Source organism: Mytilus edulis, chromosome 5 (assembly GCF_963676685.1).
Source record: "Mytilus edulis chromosome 5, xbMytEdul2.2, whole genome shotgun sequence".
Taxonomy (NCBI): domain Eukaryota; kingdom Metazoa; phylum Mollusca; class Bivalvia; order Mytilida; family Mytilidae; genus Mytilus; species Mytilus edulis.
In genome coordinates, this window is record NC_092348.1 from 93,529,497 (window position 1) to 93,555,188 (window position 25,692).

Below are 25,692 nucleotides of genomic sequence, written 5' to 3' on the forward strand. Positions count from 1 at the left end.
TAAACTTAACACTTAGCAATGAACCGTGAAATGAGTTCAATGTCAATTAAAATCTGCGAGACTAACATGTACATCATAAGATATTTCCGTACACCAAATATAGTTGACCTATTGCATTGTATTAGAAAAAAGACCAAGACTAAAAAACTTAACTTTGACCACTGAACCATGGAAGTGAGATCAAGTTCAGATGACACCTGTCAGTTGGACAAATACACCTTACAATCATTCCATACATCAAATATACTAGACCTATTGCCTAAAGTATCTGAGATATGGCGTGACTTGACCAAAAACGTAACCTTGTTCACTAATCCATGAAATGAGGTCACGAGGTCATGTGAAAACTGTGTGACAGGCATGAGGACCTTGCAAGGTACGCACATACCAAATATAGTTATCCTATTACTCCTAATAAGAGAGAAATTAACATTAAAAAATATCTTAACTTTTAATCAAGTAGTTACTGAACAATGAAAATGAGGTCAAGAACAATGGTCATGTGACAGACGGAAACTTCGTAACATAAGGCATCTATATACAAAGAATAAAGCATCCAGGCTTTCTACCTTCTAAATTATAAAGCTTTTAAAAAGTAAGCTAAAGCTGCCGCCGCCGCCGAATCAATTTTTCTATTTCGAGCTTTCTGCGATAAAAGTCGCAGGCTCGACAAACAACATACTAATTTCAGTCAGTTTTAAAATGTTTTGAGGTCATGGCATATATATGACTGTAAGTGCACAGTTTGTGCAGATTATTAATTTATAAATTATGGTAAACAAAATTACCAATTAGTGTATATGTAATTTATTAATATATTTTACGCTATGCAATTTGCCAGCTTTCTAATGATGGTAAGTTTACATTTTTATATGCTTATATTAGCTTTAATGTCTGGATTTTCATTATTATAATCTGCTAATTACCACTATGTTTATAGTGCTTCATTTTGTGTGATGTACTTATTTCATGTGTTTTATGAGTTGTATTATTATGTTTTGAGTATGTCGGTTAAAAGCTTTTTAGAGCGTATGTTATGTCTATATGTTTGTACACTATGCCGACTCTAAATAAAGCGGCTTATTTATATCTATATTTAAAAATTTTAAATGTTCATTTTCTATATGTTTCCGCCTTCAGCTCATAATCGATGATCTTTGTTTTCCTAAACTCATGAATGTGCCATTCCATCCAAAGCTTCGCATAGTTGATGTATTGATACTGAGTGAACACAGCAGGGGTGCAGTTTTACGTCACTTGACCCATGGAAGTATCATATTGTCAAGATAATTCCATACTTGACTCAAATAGGAAATTGTCCCTAAGTGACTGTTTTTTCCAGATTGGAAAAATAAGATAAAGGTGTGGTCGTGAATCATAATTCTAAGCTGGAAAGCTTAATACGAGCTAAATATTTAAAAAGAATAATTAAATTTAAATTTTGTGCCATACGTCATCGCTATATACCTATATAACATAGCAAGGAATTGTATATTTAAATATACAATTCCTTGAACATAGGTAACAACATGCTGTTGAAGAAGAATTCTTTGTATTACTAAACAAAGTTACACATTTTAACTTATAGAATTTTTAATATTTTATAAAAAAATGCGCATTTTAAAACATTATCTAAAACTAGATATATTTTAAATGCGGTGACCCTGCAAATAGAGTGGACTTCCGGAGAAGAAGAATATGTGCATTTATCCAAGGATTTGTATAGTACTATACAAATCCTTGATTTATCGATATCCAAGGATATGTATAGTACTATACAAATCCTTGATTTATCGATATCGCAGAACGCATACATAATTTCGTTTGTGGTCCGTGTAAATATATGGTCGTACTACACCATAATGTTATTTTATGATTTTAGTGTGGTGATCAGACATATTTCGGATATTCCTACTGTATGAATAATAACCGAGAGGTTCGAAAATAAGGAAATTTATAAATACCCACTGCTTATGTTATTTTTAGATTAGTTAACTGCAGCTTATGTATGAAGTTGCAGTGCATGGTGAACTTCTCAAAGCTTCTGCCAACATTAAAACAAAAAAAATGTGTTGTTCATTTGTGGAGTTGTGATGAAGAACACATAAAGTTATGAGGAACCGAGTAAACCGGGTGGTCAATGGTGAAAAGGAACCGTCACCGTTAAACGAAAACAATGAGTTGAACGACGAGGACAAGTTCGTATCCAGAACACCGCGTAAGCTTTTTGCAGATTTGCATAGACACGCCATCAAGCTTGGATTAAAACCTCAAGACTTCCAACAACTAAGTAGTGTAAACGAAATTCAGAAATCTATAAACCGTGTAAACTTTTGCAGACTTTTTATAACGATCGCATGTATAGTTTTTGTCGCTATAATATTTATTTTTGTGACAGAATGGCCAGTATCGAACACCCATGTAATAGTGTGGTGGTTTCAATGGTACAAATCTAATCCATTGAAGGAACCATGTGTTGTTTATGTACCAGAGAGCGTTACGGAAAATATAAAACCACCGTTAAACTGCGATTTTTGCAGGAACCTTCACCATGTGGATCATATTAATAATATCAGTATCAAAGATTTTGAAAGTCGGTATGCATATAGTGGAATACCTATTGTCATTAGTGATGGCACTAAAAATTGGACGGCATCAGAATTTTTCAGTTATAACTTTATGAAAGAAGTCTTTAGTCCTGGAAGTGAAGCACTAGACAAAGTGGAAAAAGATTGCCAGTTTTTTCCGTACAAAACGGATTTTAGTTCTCTTGGAAATGTGTTTGAAATGAGCGAGGAAAGAGCTTTCATGAAAGGCGAGGCAAAGCCATGGTATATTGGATGGTTAGTATATTTTATTAACTTGGTTATAATTAAGTCATCAAATTTTGGGTATTATAAATTGAATAAAAGTAAAATCACAAAAAAACGAAATCCGAGAAAAATTCAAACTGGAAGTCCTTAATTATCAAATAGCAAAATCAAATACTCAAACACATCAAAGATCATCAAACGGACTGATATTTTTTAGTTGGATAAGTAAAAACTCGATCATCTAAAGTATGTCACAAAACAATACGGTTTATTTGTTGACAAACAAGCAGATATTCAGAGAAAGGTTGATACACTGTGTAATAGAAAATAGTCACCAGTTGTCCCTATCAAGATTTTTCATCAAAAGGTGGTCAAAGAATAGGCGGAAGTTCAATGTGTATAAAGAGAAAAATGTCCCTAGTAGGAAAAACTGCAAACCAATTTAACTGTTTATTTTGTGTTTGACAATTCTGGGAAGGCGATTTAGAAATCACACTACAGTGAGGTGAGGAGAAAGTGCACAAAACGAGGTTGATAAGGAGAAGATCAAGAAATCCCCTCCATAATCTCATAAATAAAGGCAACAGTAGTATACCGCTGTTCAAAACTTGTAAATCTATGGGCAAAAAACAAAATTGGGGTATCAAACTAAAACTGAGGGAAACACATTAAATATAAGAGGAGAACAACAAGACCTTTAAGAGACTCGATCGGGTCTAATTTGTGGATCATTTTACAAACGTCAGAAATATTCGATCTGCTTCTTGGTAATAAAAACTAATCATAGATCCAGGACTAAAGTTGAACTGCCAATTTATCTATCACATTAATTTACTACCGCAATTGTTAATTTTGCAATGTAGTTTGGGTTTGTAGCATTCTTTACTTAACTATGATTGGCTTTACTTCACATCAAAGTAAATCCAAGTTTCAAGAAAAATATAATGATATTCTATTCCATCAAAGTCCGTCGAAAGTTTTTATAAATAAAGGCAGTATACCGCTGTTCGAAAGACATAAATCGGTTGAGAAAAAAACAAATCCGGGTTACAAATTAAAACTGAGATAAACACATCAACTATATGAGGAAAACAAATAAACAACAGAAACACTGAAGTGCAACAAAAACAAGTTTGATCAAGTTTACTTGGTCAAAGAAAACTTTGATAGTGACAACTGGTCCTTAATAATGAAAACGTATGCTACATAGATACATGTACCAGCGTCAAATACTCATCCTTCTGTATTTACTTTCAAGTGCGCTCGGCAGTAAAAGTTTGGAAGACCAAACAATGTAGGATTTGGAGCATCAAAAACCAAAACGTGCTGCAACAGGTCGGACTTGCCAAAAAATGTTAACTTGTAACCTCCGATTTCGTACAGTTTCATAAATTATGAACGGATAATAATCAAGATAGCCCGAGAGATTGCCAATGTCACATATAAAAACACAACACACATACCTTTATATTAAATGCTGCCAGACCACTGTACAGTTATAAACCAAAAATGTACAACAATAGCATGCCGTTGTAAAGGAGAAATAGAACAGGCCTTCCTAGTAGTCCCTAGTAGGTAGTCCTGAAATCAAATTTGAAAGGGACATTTAAACATGGACGTGCTGAAATTTCCAGAGAACTGTGTAATCAACAAGAAATGACAAGAAATTTGCATTGTTTCAGGAGCAACTGCGATAATTCAGCAGCAAATATATTGAGACAACATTATACTAGACCATACTTTTTACCAGAGTTTTCAGAATCTAGCAAAACTGACTGGATATTTATGGGTAGTCCAGGCTATGGGGCTCATTTGCACGTAAGTAAATGGTTGTAATATTAGTGATCTTTTCATTTTTTTTGTGTAACGTTCATGTACTTTGTATATATATAATACTAAAATAACGAGGTCCAATGTGTCAGCCGTCATGGGGTAAAAACGACAAATCAAAGATTTCAACTTTATATATAGCTAATATAGGACAATAGTGTAGATTAAAAATTACACCACTCCAGACCCTTTTGTTTTCTACATAGTTAATGTTGCCAATAATAAACAGGTTCCGGGTCGAATCCGATACCGATACCAATAGCATGTTCACCTGTTACCTATTATCTTATCTGTACGTTCCGCATCTGACAGGCGCACCACTAAACGGTGTATTTATGAGTTTCCTATATACACGGGTCATAATCACAGGGTTGACACTACTGAATTCAATCATTGTCAAACTTTTCCCTATTGTAGTATTTTAATCAGTTAGACTTTCTAAGGTAACTATACGAATACTTAAAATCTGGACTTAAAATAAGGCGTATAGGTACAGTTTTCAATTTGTTAGCGGGAATAACGTACAACAGCGAATCAAAGAATTCAACTGTATTTATAACTTATATAGGACAATGCTGTTGATTAAAAAATACTCCATTCCAGACCTTTTGTTTTCCAAAGAATTAATATTACCAATAATTGATAAGTTCCAAGTCGACGGGTTCACACAGAAAAAGTTTGAAAGCAGAGAAAACTATGTATCTTATAATCGGCATGACTTCATCAGATGACATTACCAATACTAAAATAAGGCTTATGTATAGTAATATACTTTAATTCAGTCACGGACCAGCGACATCACGGGTGTGTTCTAGTATATATATATAAGTTCAAGAAGGTCATGTACGGATACATCTCCTTAAGGTAGCACAAAACAAAGATTTTTTCACTCCCAATCAGACAACTTAAAACTGATGTAATTCATTTCATCCTTCTTTATATTTTATAAATGAGATACCAAAAGAAAGAAGAAAGATTAATCTTTCAAATTGTGATAATTCCATTATGACATAATTATTACATAATTAATTATTATGTAATTAGTTGCTATATTGTGATGTCCATACTTGAATGAATTTAGCGTCTTTGTTCTTCATAGCATCCCAAAATATTTTATAGATTCTTGTACAACACAGCTTGACCTCCAAAACTGTATCTCAGATTTCTGGTCTCTTATGAATTGATGTTGCAAACTTTATGAGAGAATGAAATACAATAGGAAAAATCTGAGACACAGTTTTGGAGGTCAAACTGTGTTATGCAAGAATCTATACACCTGGAAAAAAGTATTGCAACACCAAATTAAAATTCAAATTAAAAAAATACTTTTTATTTTTTTGTTAAATAATTTGTTGAAATAGAACTAGTTAAACATTATTTAAATATCACCTGAGTTTAATCAAAAATTATCGACTCTATCAGTTCTTATCTGCACATGCAGCTACTGTACTCGTAAACACTAAAACAGGTGTTTTAATCCTCATTGTTTTCAACACTTAAAGTAACCAAGTTTATAAATTTATGTTATTGACACCTTGTAATTGGTCATCCACAACTCATAACTGCAGCAAGATGGTAGATATCCAGCATGAGGGAAGCAGGTATGTCGCTGTGATAATTGCACGTATTGTTGGTCATCTCAATTCCACTATAAGTCGTTTTGAGAATAAAAATCAGGCAAGAAACGATGTTAAAGACCTTTCGAGGTCAAGAAGACCCCCTATAACATCTGCTAGGGAAAATTAAGCATAATGAAGGTTGGTCAGAAGAAAACCCATTGCAAACAATACAATCCTAAAAAGAGAATAATGACCATACAGGAGCCTTTAAACAAGAACTGTTCAAGATCGGCTCATCGCTACTGGTTATCGTGCGATAATAACTTTTCGGGGACCTTTGCCTACGAACAGACACACAGATGCCTGTATCCAATATAGTGCAGAGCTCGCCAAAGTTGGAAATTAACGTCGTGGAGGAAGATCCATTGTTCCAATGGAATTCGGTTTATCTTCCTTGGCCCTATCGCAGCCCGAATTGAACCATATCGAGCATATATGGGACACTATTGGGCGTAAAGTGCACGAAAGGACACCCCAGTTCAAACAGGTCATGAAATAAACAATACCCTTCGTCAAGAATGGTTGCTGCTAGCTTAGAAACAAATGAGTCGACTTATGGCAAGAATCAGAAGACGTTAAGATGCTGTTATCCGTTTGAATGGAAGCTGCTCACAAAGTACTAATTCTTTGGCGTAAAACGATCAACCATGATGTGAACAATCATCAAAAGATTAATTTTGAAATGTCTGACATTGTAAAGTTCGACTACGGTAAAACTTTTAAAATGCATTTTTTTGTACAAAAAACACTTCATTTTGTTATAAAAATTTTGGTTCGATAAAACCTTTTTTTTTCATACATGTTTTGTTCGTTTTAAAGCCAATGTTATCATTAACTACGTTTCAATATTATTTTACAAATATTTTATCATATTCCATCCAAAATAAGAGACTGATTTTTCAAGTTTTAAAAAATCAAGGTGTTGCAATACTTTTTATACGACCGCAAAATTGGAAATTTTTTTGGTCGTATATTGCTATCACGTTGGCGTCGTCGTCTGCGTCGTCGTCGTCGTCCGAATACTTTTAGTTTTCGCACTCTAACTTTAGTAAAACTGAATGGAAATCTATGAAATTTTAACACAAGGTTTATGACCACAAAAGGAAGGTTGGTATTGATTTTGGGAGTTTTGGTCCCAACATTTTAGGAATTAGGGGCCAAAAAGGGCCCAAATAAGCATTTTCTTGGTTTTCGCACTATAACTTTAGTTTAAGTTAATAGAAATCTATGAAATTTTGACACAAAGTTTATGACCACAAAAGAACGGTTGGGATTGATTTTGGGTGTTTTGGTTTCAACGGTTTAGGAATTAGGGGCCAAAAAAGGGCCCAAATAAGCATTATTCTTGGTTTTCGCACAATAACTTTAGTTTAAGTAAATAGAAATCAATGAAATTTAAACACAATGTTAATGACTACAAAAGGAAGGTTGGTATTAATTTTGGGAGTTTAGGTCCCAACAGTTTAGGAATTAAGGACCAAAAAGGGACCCAAATAAGCATTTTTCTTGGTTTTCGCACCATAACGTTAGTAGAAGTAAATAGAAATCTATGAAATTTAAACTCAAGGTTTATGACCATAAAAGGAAGGTTGGTATTGATTTTGGGAGTTTTGGTCCCAACAGAATAAGGAGCCCAAAGGGTCCAAAATTAAACTTTGTTTGATTTCATCAAAATTGAATAATTGGAGTTCTTTGATATGCCGAATCTAACTGTCATGACTGTGTATGTAGATTCTTAACTTTTGGTCCCGTTTTCAAATTGTTTTTTCTCAACCGAACAGCGGTATACTACTGTTGCCTTTCTTTATCTACATTAAGGTCCAAAGGGTCCAAAATTAAACTTAGTTTGATTTTGACAAAAAATGAATCAGTTAGGTTCTTTGATATGCTGAATCTAAAAATGTACTTAGATTCTTGATTATTGGCCCAGTTTTCAAGTTGGTCCAAATCGGGGTCCAAAATTAAACTTTGTTTGATTTCATAAAAAATTGAATGAATGGGGTTCTTTGATATACCAAATCTAACTGTGTATGTAGATTCTTCATTTTTGGTCCTGTTTTCAAATTGGTCTACACTAAAGTCCAAAGGGTCCAAAATTAAACTTAGTCTGATTTTAACAAAAATTGAAATCTTGGGGTTCTTTGATATGCTGAATCCAAAAATGTACTTAGATTTTTTATTATGGGCCCAGTTTTCAAGTTGGTCCAAATCAGGATCTAAAATTATTATATTAAGTATTGTGCAATAGCAAGTCTTTTCAATTGCACAGTATTGCGCAATGGCAAGAAATATCTAATTGCACAATATTGTGAAATAGCAAATTTTTTTTTAATTAGAGTTATCTTTCTTTGTCCAGAATAGTAAGCAAGAAATATCTAATTGCAAAATATTGTGCAATAGCAAGATTTTTTTTTAATTGGAGTTATCTTTCTTTGTCCAGAATCAACTTAAATCTTTGTTATATACAATATACAATGTATATTCACTTTTTACTACCAACTGATAAATTAAAATAATCTTTACCATTCAGTGATAACAAGCAGTTTTTTTACATCTTAATGTTTTATGATGTATTTAAATGAGTAGTTATTGTTGCAAACTCCATTAGAAATTTTAATTGAGATTAGTTTTGGAATAAGGGAAAGGGGGATGTGATTAAAAAAATTGGGTTCAATTTTTCTCATTTGAAATTTCAGGATTTCAATTGGAGTTATCTTTCTTTGTCCAGAATAGTAGTTGAATCAACTTAAATCATTGTTTTATACAGTATACAATGTATATTCACTTTTACTACCAACTGATAGATTAAAACAATCTTTACCATTCAGTAATAACAAGCACTTTTTTTACATTTTAATATTTTATGATGTATTTAAATGAGTAGTTATTGTTGCAAACTTCATTAGAAATTTGAATTGAGATCAGTTTTGAAATAAGGGAAAGGGGGATGTGAAAAAAAAATTGGGGGGTCAATTTTTTTCATTTCAGATTTCATAAATAAAAAGAAAATTTCTTCAAACATTTTTTTGAGAGGATTAATATTCAACAGCATAGTGAATTGCTCTAAGAGAAAACAAAAATTTTAAGTTCATTAGAACACATCCATTCTGTGTCAGAAACCTATATTGTGTGAACTATTTAATCACAATCCAAATTTAGAGCTGAATCCAGCTTGAATGTTGTGTCCATACTTGCCCCAACCGTTCAGGGTTCAACCTCTGCGGTCGTATAAAGCTACGCCCTGCGGAGCATCTGGTTTCCATGTGTATATAAAGTATTTTGGGATGCTATGAATAACAAAGAAGCTAAATTCATTCAAGTATGGACATCACAATATGGCAACTAATTACATAACAATTAATTATGTAATAATTATGTCATAATGAAATTATCACAATTTGAAAGATGAATCCTTCTTCTTTCTTTTGGTACCTCATTTATAAAATGTAAAGAAAAAAAATTTTTGCCATGACAACCCATTGTATAATGCTTTTTACTACTGAACAGTCTTTGATTAGACGGTAGATCAAATTACGTGTATTTTTTTCTCCTTGTATGCCTTTTACAATTTGATTTTTGGCATCCATTTTGAATTACTTTTATACCAGCCAAGATGTTGTTTCTTTTTTCCAGATTGACCATGTAGATTTACCTTCATGGCAGGCTCAGATAACTGGTAGAAAAAAGTGGATTCTACAGCCTCCACGGGACTGCTATTTTCAATGTCCGCGACAGTTAGAAGTTATTGTAAATCAAGGAGAAATAAGTATGACATTGCCAAATATCCTCTTTTAAACAAATCATTTTTTTCGTAAAATATTTATTTCCTCTGATATTATCATTGATCTCGCGTAACCTCTTCCGTTCCATCCTCAGAGTTAAGCAGATAATGAAAATGTACCGACTGCATTTCTTTTTATCTGTCATCATCGTTCAGGTATTAAAAAAAACCTCGTCAAATAAGTTTTAATATATCAGTGAGGCTTATAATAAACTCATCATAGATACCATAGAAACCAGGATTGAAAATTCATATTTGCGCCAGAAGTGCATTTCGTCTACATAAGACTTATCAGTGCCGCTCGAATAAAAAAATACCACATCAATGCTGATTCATCATGTCAACACAGACGTGCTGACTACTGGGCTGGTGATACCCGTAGGGAATAGAAAACCACCAGGAGTGGCATCGATCAAATAATATTTGCCAGACGCGAGTTTTGTTCACCAATTCACCACTGACACAATTGTAATTGTAAACATCCCGAAACGGGCCTAGAAAAGAACTTTTCCGTCTCATTGCTATGGACGGTGCATGTACCATTCATGTAGGATTTAGAAAAGTTTTTGATAATTTTTTTAATGTCAAACCCAGTTTACTTTAGAATTGACTATATCGACTATCACTTATGTTTGTAATCACGGAAATTTCAATACCCATGTTATTTACTTTACTAAGTAGAAGGTAAAATCACAAAAAATTCCGAACTCCGAGGAAAATTTAAAACGGAAAGTCCCTAATAGAATGCATAGTTCTTTATTTCTACAAAGCATCCAAAACTTGTTTGATATTTAGACTTCAAATATTTAGTATAAGTGTTTTTGCATCTATGTTATTTTCGCGAAACATGTGTTGGATTTTGATTGGTTTTTATACGACCGCAAAATTTGAAAAATTTTTCGTCGTATATTGCTATCACGTTGGCGTCTGCGTCGTCGTCGTCGTCGTCGTCGTCGTCGTCGTCCGGCGTCCGAATACTTTTAGTTTTCGCACTCTAACTGTAGTAAAAGTGAATGGAAATCTATGAAATTTTAACACAAGGTTTATGACCACAAAAGGAAGGTTGGTATTGATTTTGGGAGTTTTGGTCCCAATATTTTAGGAATTAGGGGCCAAAAAGGGCCCAAATAAGCATTTTCTTGGTTTTCGCACTATAACTTTAGTTTAAGTTAATAGAAATCTATGAAATTTTGACACAAGGTTTATGACCACAAAAGGAAGGTTGGGATTGATTTTGGGGGTTTTGGTTCCAACAGTTTAGGAATTAAGGGCCAAAAAAGGGCCCAAATAAGCATTATTCTTGGTTTTCGCACAATAACTTTAGTATAAGTAAATAGAAATCAATGAAATTTTAGCACAAGGTTTATGACCACAAAAGGAAGGTTGGGATTGATTTTTGGAGTTGAGGTCACAACAGTTTATTAATTAGGGGCCAAAAAGGGGCCCAAATAAGCATTATTTTTGGTTTTTGCACCATAACTTTAGTATAAGTAAATAGAAATCTATGAAATTTAAACACAAGGTTTATGACCATAAAAGGAAGGTTGGGTTTGATTTTGGGAGTTTTGGTCCTAACAGTTTAGGAATAAGGGGCCCAAAGGGTCCAAAATTGAACTTTGTGTGATTTCATCAAAAATTGAATAATTGGGGTTCTTTGATATGCCGAATCTAACTATGTATGTAGATTCTTAATTTTTGGTCCCGTTTTCAAATTGGTCTACATTAAGGTCCAAAGGGTCCAAAATTAAACTTAGTTTGATTTTAACAAAAATTGAATCCTTGGGGTTCTTTGATATGCTGAATTTAAAAATGTACTTAGATTTTTAATTATTGGCCTAGTTTTCAAGTTGGTCCAAATGGGGGTCCAAAATTAAACTTTGTTTGATTTCATCAAAAATTGAATAAATGGGTTCTTTGATATGCCAAATCTAACTGTGTATGTAGATTCTTAATTTTTGGTCCAGTTTTCAAATTGGTCTACATTAAGGTCCAAAGGGTCCAAAATTAAACTAAGTTTGATTTTAACAAAAATTAAATTCTTGGGCTTATTTGATATGCTTTATCTAAATATGTACTTTGATTTTTGATTATGGGCCCAGTTTTCAAGTTGATCCAAATCAGGATTCCATATCAAGTATTGTGCAATAGCAAGAAATTTTCAATTGCACAGTATTGCACAATAGCAAGAAATATCTAATTGCACAATATTGTGCAATAGCAATTAATTTTCAATTGGAGTTATCTTTCTTTGTATAGAATAGTAGTTGATAATTTATGTTGGAAATTTGCCAGACATGACTATGATGTCATTTTCTATTTTTATTTGCCAATAACTTTATGTAAATAACTTCATTGGAAATTTGCCAATATAAAATGTTGCTGATGAAGCTTTTTTTCCTTATCTTATCTAAAATGTTTTAGATAATGTATGTTGGAAATTTGCCAGACATGACTATGATGTCATTTTCTATTTTTATTTGCCAATATAAAATGTTGCTAATGAAGTTTTTTTTATTGTTTTATACAATAAACAATGTATATTCACTTTTACTACCAACCAATCTTTACCATTCAGTGATAACAAGCACTTTATTTTACATTTTAATATTTTATGATGTATTTAAAAGAGTAGTTATTGTTGCAAACTCCATTAGAAATTTGAATTGATATCAGTTTTGGAAAAAGGGAAATGGGGATGTGAAAAAAAGGGGGGGGGGGGTTTAAATTTTTCTCATTTCAGATTTCATAAATAAAAAGAAAATTTCTTCAAACATTTTTTTGAGAGGATTAATATTCAACAGCATAGTGAATTGCTCAAAGGCAAAAAAAAACCTTTTAAGTTCATTAGACCACATTCATTATGTGTCAGAAACCTATGCTGTGTCAACTATTTAATTTTAGATTTAAATAAGAAGAAATCTTTAATTGATTTGTAAAATCTTGACATTTGTTTTGTGTAAAAAAAACCATGTAATGTCAAAAATTTGATCACAATCCAAATTCAGAGCTGTATCACGCTTGAATGTTTTGTCCATACTTGCCCCAACTGTTCAGGGTTCGACCTCTGCGGTCGTATAAAGCTGCGCCCTGCGGAGCACCTGGTTCATGCTTATTCTTTAAGAAAACAGTACGTTCTTTATAATTATTAACATGGGAATCAATTTATTTTGGGGAACAGATTGTTATTGTAAATCAAGGAGAAATAAGTATGACATTGCTAGATATCACCTTACCAACTCATTGCTTTTTCGTTAAAATATTAATGTCCTTTGCTGTTGTCATTTATCTCGCTTATAATTTTCCATTCCATCGACCAGTTAACTGCTCATTATTATTTTTAATGCATAAAAAAATGACTTATCAGAGTTCAACAGACAATGAATTTAAGATGTATCAACTGCAGTTCCTCTTTATTTTATCCTTATAGTGAAGATATTTAAGAAATAATTCATGGAAGCCATCTTCGATGAATTATTTCGATTCTAATAGGACAAATACGGTCATTAAAAAACTGAAGCGAGGGTGGGTATGCTGTGTATGTGGCTGTTCTTTTTACTCCCTGTTAGATAAAGCTCAAATATCTTTATAAATATGTAACTTGCGTAGGTTATTTCGAGAATAACTGCTAGAAAAAAACTTTTTAATTTAAGTTCTCAAACCCAACATTTGTCATTTTTAATTTACATGTTTTTCTCGTAAGCTTCCGTCAAATCAAAAGTTGACATTTTGTAACTAAGGAGCCGCCATGTTGACTTGCTGAAATGGGTAAATATGCGAATAATGCAATAAAATAGAAAATAAAACAAAACCTACCTAAAACCAGATGCTCCGCATGGCGTAGCTTTATACGACCGCAGAGGTTGAACCCTGAACGGTTAGGGCAAGTATGGACACAACATTCAAGCTGGATTCAGCTCTAAATTTGGATTGTGATTAAATAGTTGACACAGCATAGGTTTCTGACACAGAATGAATGTGTTCTAATGAACTTAAAATTTTTGTTTCTCTTAGAGCAATTCACTATGCTGTTGAATATTAATCCTCTCAAAAAAATGTTTGAAGAAATTTTCTTTTTTATTTATGAAATTTCAAATGAGAAAAATTGAACCCAATTTTTTTAATCACATCCCCCTTTCCCTTATTCCAAAACTAATCTCAATTAAAATTTCTAATGGAGTTTGCAACAATAACTACTCATTTAAATACATCATAAAATATTAAGATGTAAAAAAACTGCTTGTTATCACTGAATGGTAAAGATTATTTTAATTTATCATTTGGTAGTAAAAAGTGAATATACATTGTATATTGTATATAACAAAGATTTAAGTTGAATCTGGACAAAGAAAGATAACTCCAATTAAAAAAAAATCTTGCTATTGCACAATATTTTGCAATTAGATATTTCTTGCTTACTATTCTGGACAAAGAAAGATAACTCTAATTAAAAAAAAATTTGATATTTCACAATATTGTGCAATTAGATATTTCTTGCCATTGCGCAATACTGTGCAATTGAAAAGACTTGCTATTGCACAATACTTAATATAATAATTTTAGATCCTGATTTGGACCAACTTGAAAACTGGGCCCATAATAAAAAATCTAAGTACATTTTTGGATTCAGCATATCAAAGAACTTCAAGATTTCAATTTTTGTTAAAATCAGACTAAGTTTAATTTTGGACCCTTTGGACTTTAGTGTAGACCAATTTGAAAACAGGACCAACAATGAAGAATCTACATACACAGTTAGATTTGGTATATCAAAGAACCCCATTTATTCAATTTTTGATGAAATCAAACAAAGTTTAATTTTGGACCCCGATTTGGACCAACTTGAAAACTGGGCCAATAATCAAGAATCTAAGTACATTTTTAGATTCAGCATATATATCAAAGAACCTAACTGATTCATTTTTTGTCAAAATCAAACTAAGTTTAATTTTGGACCCTTTGGACCTTAATGTAGACCAATTTGAAAACGGGACCAAAAGTTAAGAATCTACATACACAGTCATGACAGTTAGATTCAGCATATCAAAGAACCCCAATTATTCAATTTTGATGAAATCAAACAAAAGTTAAATTTTGGACCCTTTTGGCCCCTTATTATGTTGGGACCAAAACTCCCAAAATCAAACCCAACCTTTCTTTTATGGTCATAAACCTTGTGTTTAAATTTCATTGATTTCTATTTACTTAAACTAATGTTATTGTGCGAAAACCAAGAATAATGCTAATTTGGGCCCTTTTTTGGCCCCTAATTCCTAAACTGTTGAGACCAAAACTCCCAAAATCAATCCCAACCGTTCTTTTGTGGTCATAAACCTTGTGTCAAAATTTCATAGATTTCTATTAACTTAAACTAAAGTTATAGTGCGAAAACCAAGAAAATGCTTATTTGGGCCCTTTTTGGCCCCTAATTCCTAAAATGTTGGGACCAAAACTCCCAAAATCAATACAACCTTCCTTTTGTGGTCATAAACCTTGTGTTAAAATTTCATAGATTTCCATTCACCTTTATTAAAGTTAGAGTGCGAAAACTAAAAGTATTCGGACGCCGGACGACCACGACGACGCCGACGCCAACGTGATAGCAATATACGACGAAAATTTTTTCAAAATTTGCGGTCGTATAAAAATGAAGAATCTACATACACAGTTAGATTTGGTATATCAAAGAACCCCATTTATTCAATTTTTAATGAAATCAAACAAAGTTTAATTTTGGACCCCGATTTGGACCAACTTGAAAACTGGGCCAATAATCAAGAATCTAAGTACATTTTTAGATTCAGCATATCAAAGAACCTAACTGATTCATTTTTTGTCAAAATCAAACTAAGTTTAATTTTGGACCCTTTGGACCTTAATGTAGACCAATTTGAAAACGGGACCAAAAGTTAAGAATCTACATGCACAGTCATGACAGTTAGATTCAGCATATCAAAGAACCCCAATTATTCAATTTTGATGAAATCAAACAAAAGTTTAATTTTGGACCCTTTGGGCCCCTTATTATGTTGGGACCAAAACTCCCAAAATCAAACCCAACCTTTCTTTTATGGTCATAAACCTTGTGTTTAAATTTCATAGATTTCTATTTACTTATACTAACGTTATGGTGCGAAAACCAAGAAAAATGCTTATTTGGGTCCCTTTTTGGCCCCTAATTCCTAAACTGTTGGGACCTAAACTCCCAAAATCAATACCAACCTTCCTTTTGTAGTCATTAACATTGTGTTTAAATTTCATTGATTTCTATTTACTTAAACTAATGTTATTGTGCGAAAACCAAGAATAATGCTTATTTGGGCCCTTTTTTTGGCCCTTAATTCCTAAACTGTTGAGACCAAAACTCCCAAAATCAATCCCAACCGTTCTTTTGTGGTCATAAACCTTGTGTCAAAATTTCATAGATTTCTATTAACTTAAACTAAAGTTATAGTGCGAAAACCAAGAAAATGCTTATTTGGGCCCTTTTTGGCCCCTAATTCCTAAAATGTTGGGACCAAAACTCCCAAAATCAATACCAACCTTCCTTTTGTGGTCATAAACCTTGTGTTAAAATTTCATAGATTTCCATTCACTTTTACTAAAGTTAGAGTGCGAAAACTAAAAGTATTCGGACGCCGGACGACGACGACGACGCAGACGCCAACGTGATAGCAATATACGACGAAAAATTTTTCAAAATTTGCGGTCGTATAAAAATCAGTTTTAATACAATATCATACGAATTCCGATGGTTCACGTAACAGAACACTTTCAAGTTTAGCGGTTTCATTTGTATGACGTCATGTTTTGATGACTTAAATGCGCCAAAAAGATTAATAGACTTTCGCGGAATTTTATTTAATTTTTATTTTGTTGATTTCTCAGAGCTCTTGTGCATTACTTCTTTTTATTATGCATACGAATAATTTTTTAATTGCACTTTTTAAAACAATAAAATCGGCAAAGGATCTGCAAATAGGTTCCAATACATGTAGATTTACGTGGGAAGTATATTTTTAATAACAGCCATTATTATGCATATCTCTGAGTCTGCGCTAAGAATATTTTATCGAGAATTTTATCACTGTTTTGTTTACAAAGCTAAAGAAGCACGTCATATTAGAATCAGAACTAAAATAAATTTAATATATCAGGCTTGTGCCAGACGCGTATTTCGTTTGCAGACTCATCACTGACGCTAATGTAAACAGAATTATAGAGTTTTACATATTTATATAGTTTAGAACCTCCCCAACTGGGACAAGACCCTACGGAAGGTGCGTGTAACACTCATGATTTCAGAAAAGATATGATGCAATATATTTTTTAAGGTCAAAACCCACTTTAACTCTGGTAAAATTCTTATCATGGAAATTGCATTGCCCATGACAGTTCCTCTACTTAGTAATTTATATCTATAAAGCATCCAAAAATTGTTTAATTGTTGAATATTCAGGCTTCTAATATTTAGTATTTAACAAACAATGTTTTTCATCTATGAAATTTCATTTATTGTTTTGCGTATTCTAAGTGGAAACAATACGTTCTTTATGATTATTTTATATTATACTACTACAGTAACTGGAATCAAATTGTTTTTGGGATCGAATTTGTTGATGGGTTTCTAATTTCCATGGTCTTATTTAATTTTTCACCGTTATCAACATTCTTGTAATGATGTATAGAAGCAATTTAATTAATATTATTGTAATGAAAATTTACAATTGATTAAACATAAAAATAAGAATACCGTTATCTTTATGGTATAATGAATACACATAATTGGATTTATACAGAATAATGAGAAGTTGATCAGAGGAAAATAACCTCATTTCTGTCAGTAGAAACTATGACTAATGTCTTATTTTAATTTCAGTTGTTTTAGATACAAACAAGTGGTACCACTCTACACTAAATATAGGAGAAACTATCAGTATAACAATAGGATCAGAATATGACTAGAAACAATCATATTGTTAACTACAGCATGTTTTTACAGATACATTCCTTTACGTGAATTTTAGCAAAAGTTGTTCCTGCAGGACGATTGCTAGGTCAACAAGGGACACGTTGAACAGATACACTGTATTTTGTTTAATTTTGATGATTTACCGGCCAATGAGCTACATTGCAGCCAATTTCTCACTAGTATGTTCCAATATGTCTGAACAGGCCATAAAGTGAGGTTACTGTTATATACGACCACCTATACTTTTTTTTTTTTATCCAATTAAGGTATGGTACTGAAATAACTGTCATTCGGACGAATAAGTTTATCAACAAATCCTTGTAAAACTTTATGACAATGCTTATTACATAACAGTATTGCGTTGGAGCTTTTGGTCATTCTATTTTTCGAAAAGACCAGAACAGTGGGGCAGAACAATTTTTACTAAATTATATATATTTAGGTGATTTGCTTTCCCTCAATATTGCAGTTCTTAAAGTTCTTCATCTTTGATATAAGCTTTGGATTTCAAATATTTTGGCCACGAGCATCACTGAAGAGACATGTATTGTCGAAATGCGCATCTGGTGCAAGAAAATTGGTACCGTTAATTTTATTCTTATACAAACGAACCTGTATTACTGGAAAATAAGTGGAAGCTATCAAGGTAACGTTTGAAAGCTAGAGAACAACTAACATCACCATGTCAAAAACAAAAAGACGGCGAATAGACAAACAAACAAAAATCCGGAAACCAAAACTAAACACTGAGCAACATGAGCTCACCAAAATCTGGGGGTAATCATATCCTGAAATGTGATTTTTTCTTATATATTTGGTAGACATGTTTCCTACGCCGCATTTCTATTCATATAATACCAAAACTAAAATCTTTTATAAATATGTTTCTGTAGATGACTAACTTTGTGAAAATGAATAAGATTATATCATTGTAATTAGTTTCATAGGTAACATATGAGTATTTGACAATCTCTGATAACTTATATTACTAAAATAAATAATTTACTCAGGATGTGTACCCTTTATTCGAAAGACAGATTATGTGTCTATGATTTACTTGATAATACCAGTCCTTTTTAGCATTCTATTGTCACAAATAATGCATGCTGTATAGTACTTCATATTTATATTATGGTCGTCTGCAAAGAACTAATATAAAAGTCTGTTTAATAGAAGGAAGATTTGTCAAACATGGATTTATTCATGGAAATTAAGTTTCAGTTTTCCATAATGTTATGTATTAGTTGTAGTGTTAAGTAGTGAATGACATGTTAATAAAATAAGAAGGTTTTTTTTAAACATTTGGTGTCATTTGTTTGCTTTACTTTCAATTATTTATGTATTTTATCTAGATCGACTTGAGTACTGTGATTTTATCATTTTTTATGTATATCATTTATCTATAATATAACGAATCCAAAGAATAGATTTCTTTTTTTTATAATTATATTTATTGACTGTATGAAGAATGTTTATTTAAGCAATATATGTTTAGATTTTTACCAAATAAAAATGTAATGTTGAAGTTATTTTTCATTGAAATTAATTTAAAGATATATATCTTTTGTTTTGATCTTAAACATAATAAAACACCTCATAAACTAACAAACATTCTGATGAAAATTGCTATTATTAAAGAAAAGGCCAGAGAAAACATCAAAATGACTGAAAAACCAAATCTTTAAAAAAAAGCAGCATATTTAAATAATGCAATTGTAGTTTAAATTCTTATCATGTTACAAAAGGCTTCTGCTATGAAATACGATCCTCTTAAACAGAGAAAAACCCAATATTTAACAAAGTATGGCTATGCTTTTTCATCAAATATGTTCAACAAAAATTGATTTTGACATGGATAATGTGAAAAAAAAAGAAAATACAAATGTATACAGAATATGATGATATTTTATTGCATGTATTGTAACACTTTTTTTTCAATTCAGCGATATGCATAACCTGTGTATTTCAATACTCAGGCAAGTTATAAATATAACTTAATTGATTGTTATATTCTTGGTTTGAACAATATTTTATTCAAACTAAATCAAACAACTTAGGATAATAAGCATTAACAATAGCATTCAGAAACCAGTAACACGACACTGCCAGTTATCTATTTAAATAAGAATATGTGGTATGATTTCTAATAAAACAACTCTCCACCACAGACCTAATGACTTTGAAGTTAACAAATATATTGGCCATTTAGGCATTCAACAATTAGTTAATGTCATACCGTTTAATGTCTTTAGCATATAATACAAGTCTAAATACCATTCTCACATTGAATTATAAATGACATCAAGCCATCAATCAGTATTGAAGCAACCTCTAATAAAACAGTGGCATTGTATAAACATTCTTTCACAACTATTGTGATTTTTAATATATTTCCTTTGTAAAATGCAGTATGCAGTCAGACACATTTCATGGATCAAAAACAAAGCATGTCTGCATGTGTTAATCCACAAACTTACACACACAGACACATACTAAATGTGTTAAAATACAATAGGCGACCATTAAAAAAACAAGATTTAAAAAAATCAGTAATATACAGAACTAAATTGAAAAGTGCAAAAATTGTGTCTACCCTATCATATAACACAGAACTGTGTAATAAATAAGAATAGATAATTGTTTGTTGATGTTTTGTGAATAAGGCTTTATTATCAATTTTAGTAAAATGCATTGGAATGTAAGACAACTGAAATTAGCAATTTAAAAAATAATGGCACGAAAAAAAAATAATGTTTCAGTCTGATTAACAACAAATTATTATTCGAAAGATTTATACTCTGGACGGTCGTTAATAAGTTGGAAAAAAGCCTCAATATTTCAATGGTATTTTTTTAAATTAAATTAATCTTTTGAATAATAACTTTAAAAAAAGAATAAAAACATTCAGTTCAATCATGTATAAGTCCGTAACACTGGATTTCACATACATGATAATATTTAATAACATTAACAGTTAAAAAATATATGAATACAGGCACCAGTAAGCCTATTTATAACACAACAATAACAAAATATACAGATGACATTTTAAAAAGATTAATAACTGTAATTCTGAATTACGAATGAGTAAGTTTTAAAATTATTCTCAAACAGTAACAAAAATACATTTGATTTCTCATGTACAATATGCACAAACATGTGTACTTGATCATTTCTGATATATGTATAAATGACCACCGTGACTTGTATTTTTTTGGAAACAAATGCAATCTTTTAATTTCTTTTTGCTCATGCATTCAACATGAATATTTTTAACAGCATGTAACAACCCTTAGAAATCGTTAAAAAAGGTTAAGAGTGCACTCAAAATTAACTTAAATCTACAGGTATCCTATAAAACAAGCCAACAGTATATATATAAAATAAAGTTGGTGATTTTTTTAAAACAACTAAACACAGCACTTATAATTAGTAATAACAGATAGAATATAAATCAGTGTGATATGCATAGAAAGTTCACATACAATAAGAATAGTGTTGTTTTATCTTTTGTTTCAAAACATACAATTATAATGACAATGAATTAGCATATTATGTTCATACTAATTGGTATATATACTTTACAGCAGGCACTGAGTTTTCAATTCATTTAATGAAGATCAATATATGCATGTTTACAAATCTGTTTCACCATTATTCTACTGAATGATTTATATCAATTTATTTACATATAAAGCTTGAACAAAAAGAAAATTACAAAAATACTGAACTCCGAGGAAAATAAAAAATCGAAACTCGCTAGAAATTTTTTTAAAGGGTTTTGCATATGATGGCAACTGAGTTTTTAAATGAAGAGAGATATAAGACTATTCTTATTTTAAAATATTAAATAAGTTATTGTAAATATTTCCCCCCCTTTTTAACAACTCATTCTCTCTTTATCAACTGCTTACTCCAACTCATCATTTTAATTTTCATAACCTAGACGAAACCGTCGATTTAAACCATTTACTCAAAGCCTCAAGACATTTCAGAAGTTTCAGTAATTACACATTTATATTCACTTTTACTATCATTAAGTATAATACACTTCTTTGAGGTAAAAATAGGAACACAATGACCGCATTACCACTAAATTAAACCAATTTTCTGGACTTTAAGGTCCGCAAATTCAGATTTACCAATGCTATTATATATCTACATTCCTATGTCATTGCAACGGTAGCTATGATGGTGCTTCTCGTTATACAGATACAATTTTCACACCAAATTTCATGTATGTTAGCTCATGAAAGGGAAGACACCAAAATATATATGGTTAGCGGTGCACGTACATGAAACTTATGATAAGCTTCGACAGTGCGTTTGGTAGTTGATCCCACTATCTAGGAAACTCTATTACATATTGAACATTGTCTAATGTATATTTACCCCATATTTTATTCTTATATTTTTATGAACTATAGAGGATTATAATACATTATATAACTGATGCGCTTCAGTAACTAGAGCTTTATCGCTCACCTTGTATTTAAAATTGGTTAAAAGGGTGATTGTGGGGCAAAGACTCCTCTAGAACCGAACTCATCAGTTCGGCCGTATTGACTTTTATTCTGGTTAAGTTTTAGTTCTCTATAACATCTAACTACTAGTATTTTCTTTAGTTTCAACAACACCACATCAAATTGGATCAAGTCGTCGTCATTCAAATGTAATAACTGCATAAGAAGTCATCTGACGATTACAGTCATGTGGACTTATTTTGCTGGTCTTGTCCTGTAGACCAATTTGCTGTCGATAGTCTTTCTCTACAATATTTTTTCAAAATAATAGCCAAAAATCGCTCATCAGACTACTTAGTTGTTATTATAAATACCCCATCGATGACAGGGGTAAAGTTCGGTTCAAATTGGCCTAGTAGTTTCAGAGATATTTTTGTAACAGTTACGGACGACGGATGCTAAGTCATGGCAAAAGCTCATACAGGCTCTTTGTGCAAGGGGAACACAAAAATATTTAAAAAAATTTAATAACCTTTCCTATTGACAATTTTCATAAGGATATATTTCGCCATTTCCTTATAATTAGTCATCCTTACGAGAAAAAAAACCCAGTAGAACCTCTGTATTGTAAAATCTGACAGCAATTCAACAAACTTAACAATATATATTCATCATCTTTCTTTCCATCTTGTAATGTTCCGTTTCTTTAGGAATGACATCTACATATCCATAGCTACAAAAGTTATATATATAATCAGAAATATCTTAATTCAATTATTATTTTATATATTTTACAAAATTCGAGGTTAGTTTATGGTGAACAAAATATTAACAGAAACTAGATATCATTGAGATGGGAGCCATCTCTGTGGGCCCCGCTGTGAATAATGTGCATTAAAAAATTGTATCTTTACCATGGGACATGGGTTTGTCAACTAAAATCAAAGTTTTTGACCTTGATCTTTGACCTATGAAGTTGTAAATAAATTATGACACACCCTTTGGTGTTGGTTTATAAACATGTCAAGTTTAAACTTTGAAATGATAAAGGTTCTCAAGATATAGAGCGGACACGATCTTTACCATAGGACATGGGGTTGTCAACTGAAACCAAAGTTTTTGACCTTGACCTTTGACCTAGGAAGTTGCACATAAATTATGACACACCCTTTGGTGTTGGTTTATATACATGTCAAGTATAAACTTTGAAATGATAACGGTTCTCAGGATATAGAGCGGACACAATCTTTACCATAGGACATGGGGTTGTCAACTGAAACCAAAGTTTTTGACCTTGAACTTTGCCCTAGGCAGTCGTTCATAAATTATGACACACCCTCTGGTGTTGGTTCATATACATGTCAAGTATAAACTTTGAAATCATAACGGTTCTCAAGATATAGAGCGGACACGATCTTCACCACAGGACACAGGGTTGTCAACTGAAACCAAAGTTTTTTTACCTTGACCTTTGACCTAGGAAGTTGTACATACATCATGACACGCCCTCTGGTGGTGGTTAATAAACATGTAAAGTATAAAGTATGAAATCATAATGGTTCTTTAGATATGGAGCGGACACAAAGTGTTACGGACGGACGGACGGACAGACTGATCACTATAGGAGACCGCCTTTGGCGGGACCCTAATTAAAACACTATATAAATTTATTAAATGAAAACAACACGTTATACACTTCATGGGCCCAGATCAAATTTTTGGATTTACCGTCATCAGATAAATTCAATGTCATGTGCAACAGAGAAACAGACAGTTGACGATGAGAGTACATGAAAGCCAAACATAAGTCAATACTTTAAAAGTCAGAACAGTCAGATATTTAAATAGACATAGTATAATTAATACAAAAATGCACGTATTATTGTTTTTAGCATTATCCTACTCGTAATTCAAAGCATGGGGAAATCGGTGTCTAACGAATCTAACAAAGTTGCAGCCCATCAATATTAAGCTACTGACAAAATAGGAAATCATTTTATTCAGTCATCTAGAGATTGTTGATTGTTCATACATTGTTATGAAGAAAAACTGACAATCCTAGTCAATTACGGTTAGATTAGAACGCACCTGCCATATCAGGGCTTCGAACTTTAAGTTCTATATACAAATCAGTATTGATAGGCTAGTGATACAGCTAGTGGACTACTTGGACCTTTTGTCAACCAAGACCACGTAGTATAGCGAAGTTCATTTAACAAATCGACATATTATTGTTGTATTGTGATATATTGTGTATTGACATTTTCCTCTATGTGAATGGAGGTGTGCCTTGATTGGCAAAACTACGTTAACAGATTACAGATTGGCAAACAGAAAATAAATGGATTTGACAATTTTGTTCATGCTATAAGACTTGGAAATATTTATCATCTTAAAGTATGTTTGATGCTGTCCGAGTTTAAAAGAGTTATCGACCTTAACTATTTGCCTTTGATTGATAATATAAAAAAGTACATATACAAATGTATATTAAGGGTCCTATATTTTCTCCCATTTATCTGTTTATTTATCATAACCCTGTCGTGTAATGTTGTCATTTTAATGTTATAACTAACACTGCCATTAAAGCGAGAGGTTTGGCATGCCACAAAACCAGGTTCAACCCACCATTTTTTCAAAAAATGCCCTGTACCAAGTCAGGAAAATGGCCATTGTTACATTATAGTTCGTTTCTGTGAGTGTTACATTTCGCTGTTGTGTCTCTTTTGTGTCGCAGTTCTCTTATATTTGATACGTTTCCCTCAGTTTTAGTTTGTAGCCCGGATTTGTTTTTTTCTCTATCGATTTATGAATTTTGAACAGCGGTATACTACTGTTGCCTTTATCTATGTATTCAGTTTGCCCCCTTTTTTTCTTCCGAAGAAAAAAACGGGAAAATAAAAAAATAAAATTAGACAACTTACCTTGATGACCACTTCTCCCATGTTGTTGTCTTGCTCCTGTTATAAAATAAAAAAACATATTTTAATCATATACATGCATACATACACACTACAGCATGATTATTTAGTGAAATCACAAATAGTCTCGATTTCTAGGGTATACTCTCAGAGAGGTCTTATATTTATAATGAGTCGTGGTTGCTTATATGTAGTAAGTAGGAAGTGTTATAATACTTAACATCTTGAGTAAAGTAAATTTGTACTACTTTTTTTTACATTCAATTGCATTGAGTGTGTAGCTAAAAGTAATGTCT

The 25,692-nt window shown here is 31.9% G+C and overlaps 2 protein-coding genes across 6 annotated transcripts in view; one reads left to right on the plus strand and one right to left on the minus strand.

The window, feature by feature from the left end:
- The first annotated feature begins 1,940 nt into the window (after window positions 1-1,940).
- On the plus strand, window positions 1,941-19,537 carry LOC139525584 (uncharacterized). Its single transcript, XM_071321074.1, has 4 exons — window positions 1,941-2,843; window positions 4,496-4,631; window positions 9,896-10,028; window positions 17,920-19,537. Exons 1-4 carry the CDS (start codon window positions 2,113-2,115, stop codon window positions 18,003-18,005), a joined length of 1,086 nt encoding a protein of 361 aa, XP_071177175.1. The 5' UTR covers window positions 1,941-2,112; the 3' UTR covers window positions 18,006-19,537.
- Window positions 19,538-19,899: 362 nt separating this feature from the next.
- The window catches only part of LOC139525587 (uncharacterized), a 28,199-nt gene continuing 22,406 nt past the window's right edge, over window positions 19,900-25,692 (minus strand). For all 5 annotated transcript variants that reach the window (XM_071321078.1, XM_071321079.1, XM_071321080.1 and 2 more), the window contains 2 exons: window positions 25,400-25,435; window positions 19,900-23,208 (listed from right to left, as the gene is read on the minus strand). In XM_071321078.1, coding sequence (XP_071177179.1) covers window positions 23,195-23,208; window positions 25,400-25,435 — 50 coding nt within the window. In that variant the 3' untranslated portion in view covers window positions 19,900-23,194. The remainder of the gene's footprint in view (window positions 23,209-25,399; window positions 25,436-25,692) is intronic.

What these genes read in the sequence shown, in the direction of transcription:
- LOC139525584 (XM_071321074.1), top strand. Translation starts at nt 2,113, where the DNA reads ATGAGGAACCGAGTAAACCGGGTGGTCAATGGTGAAAAGGAACCGTCA. An exon ending in AAGCCATGGTATATTGGATG is followed by an intron (nt 2,844 to 4,495) that starts GTTAGTATATTT and finishes GCATTGTTTCAG; the next exon opens with GAGCAACTGCGATAATTCAG. An exon ending in TGTAAATCAAGGAGAAATAA is followed by an intron (nt 10,029 to 17,919) that starts GTATGACATTGC and finishes TTTTAATTTCAG; the next exon opens with TTGTTTTAGATACAAACAAG.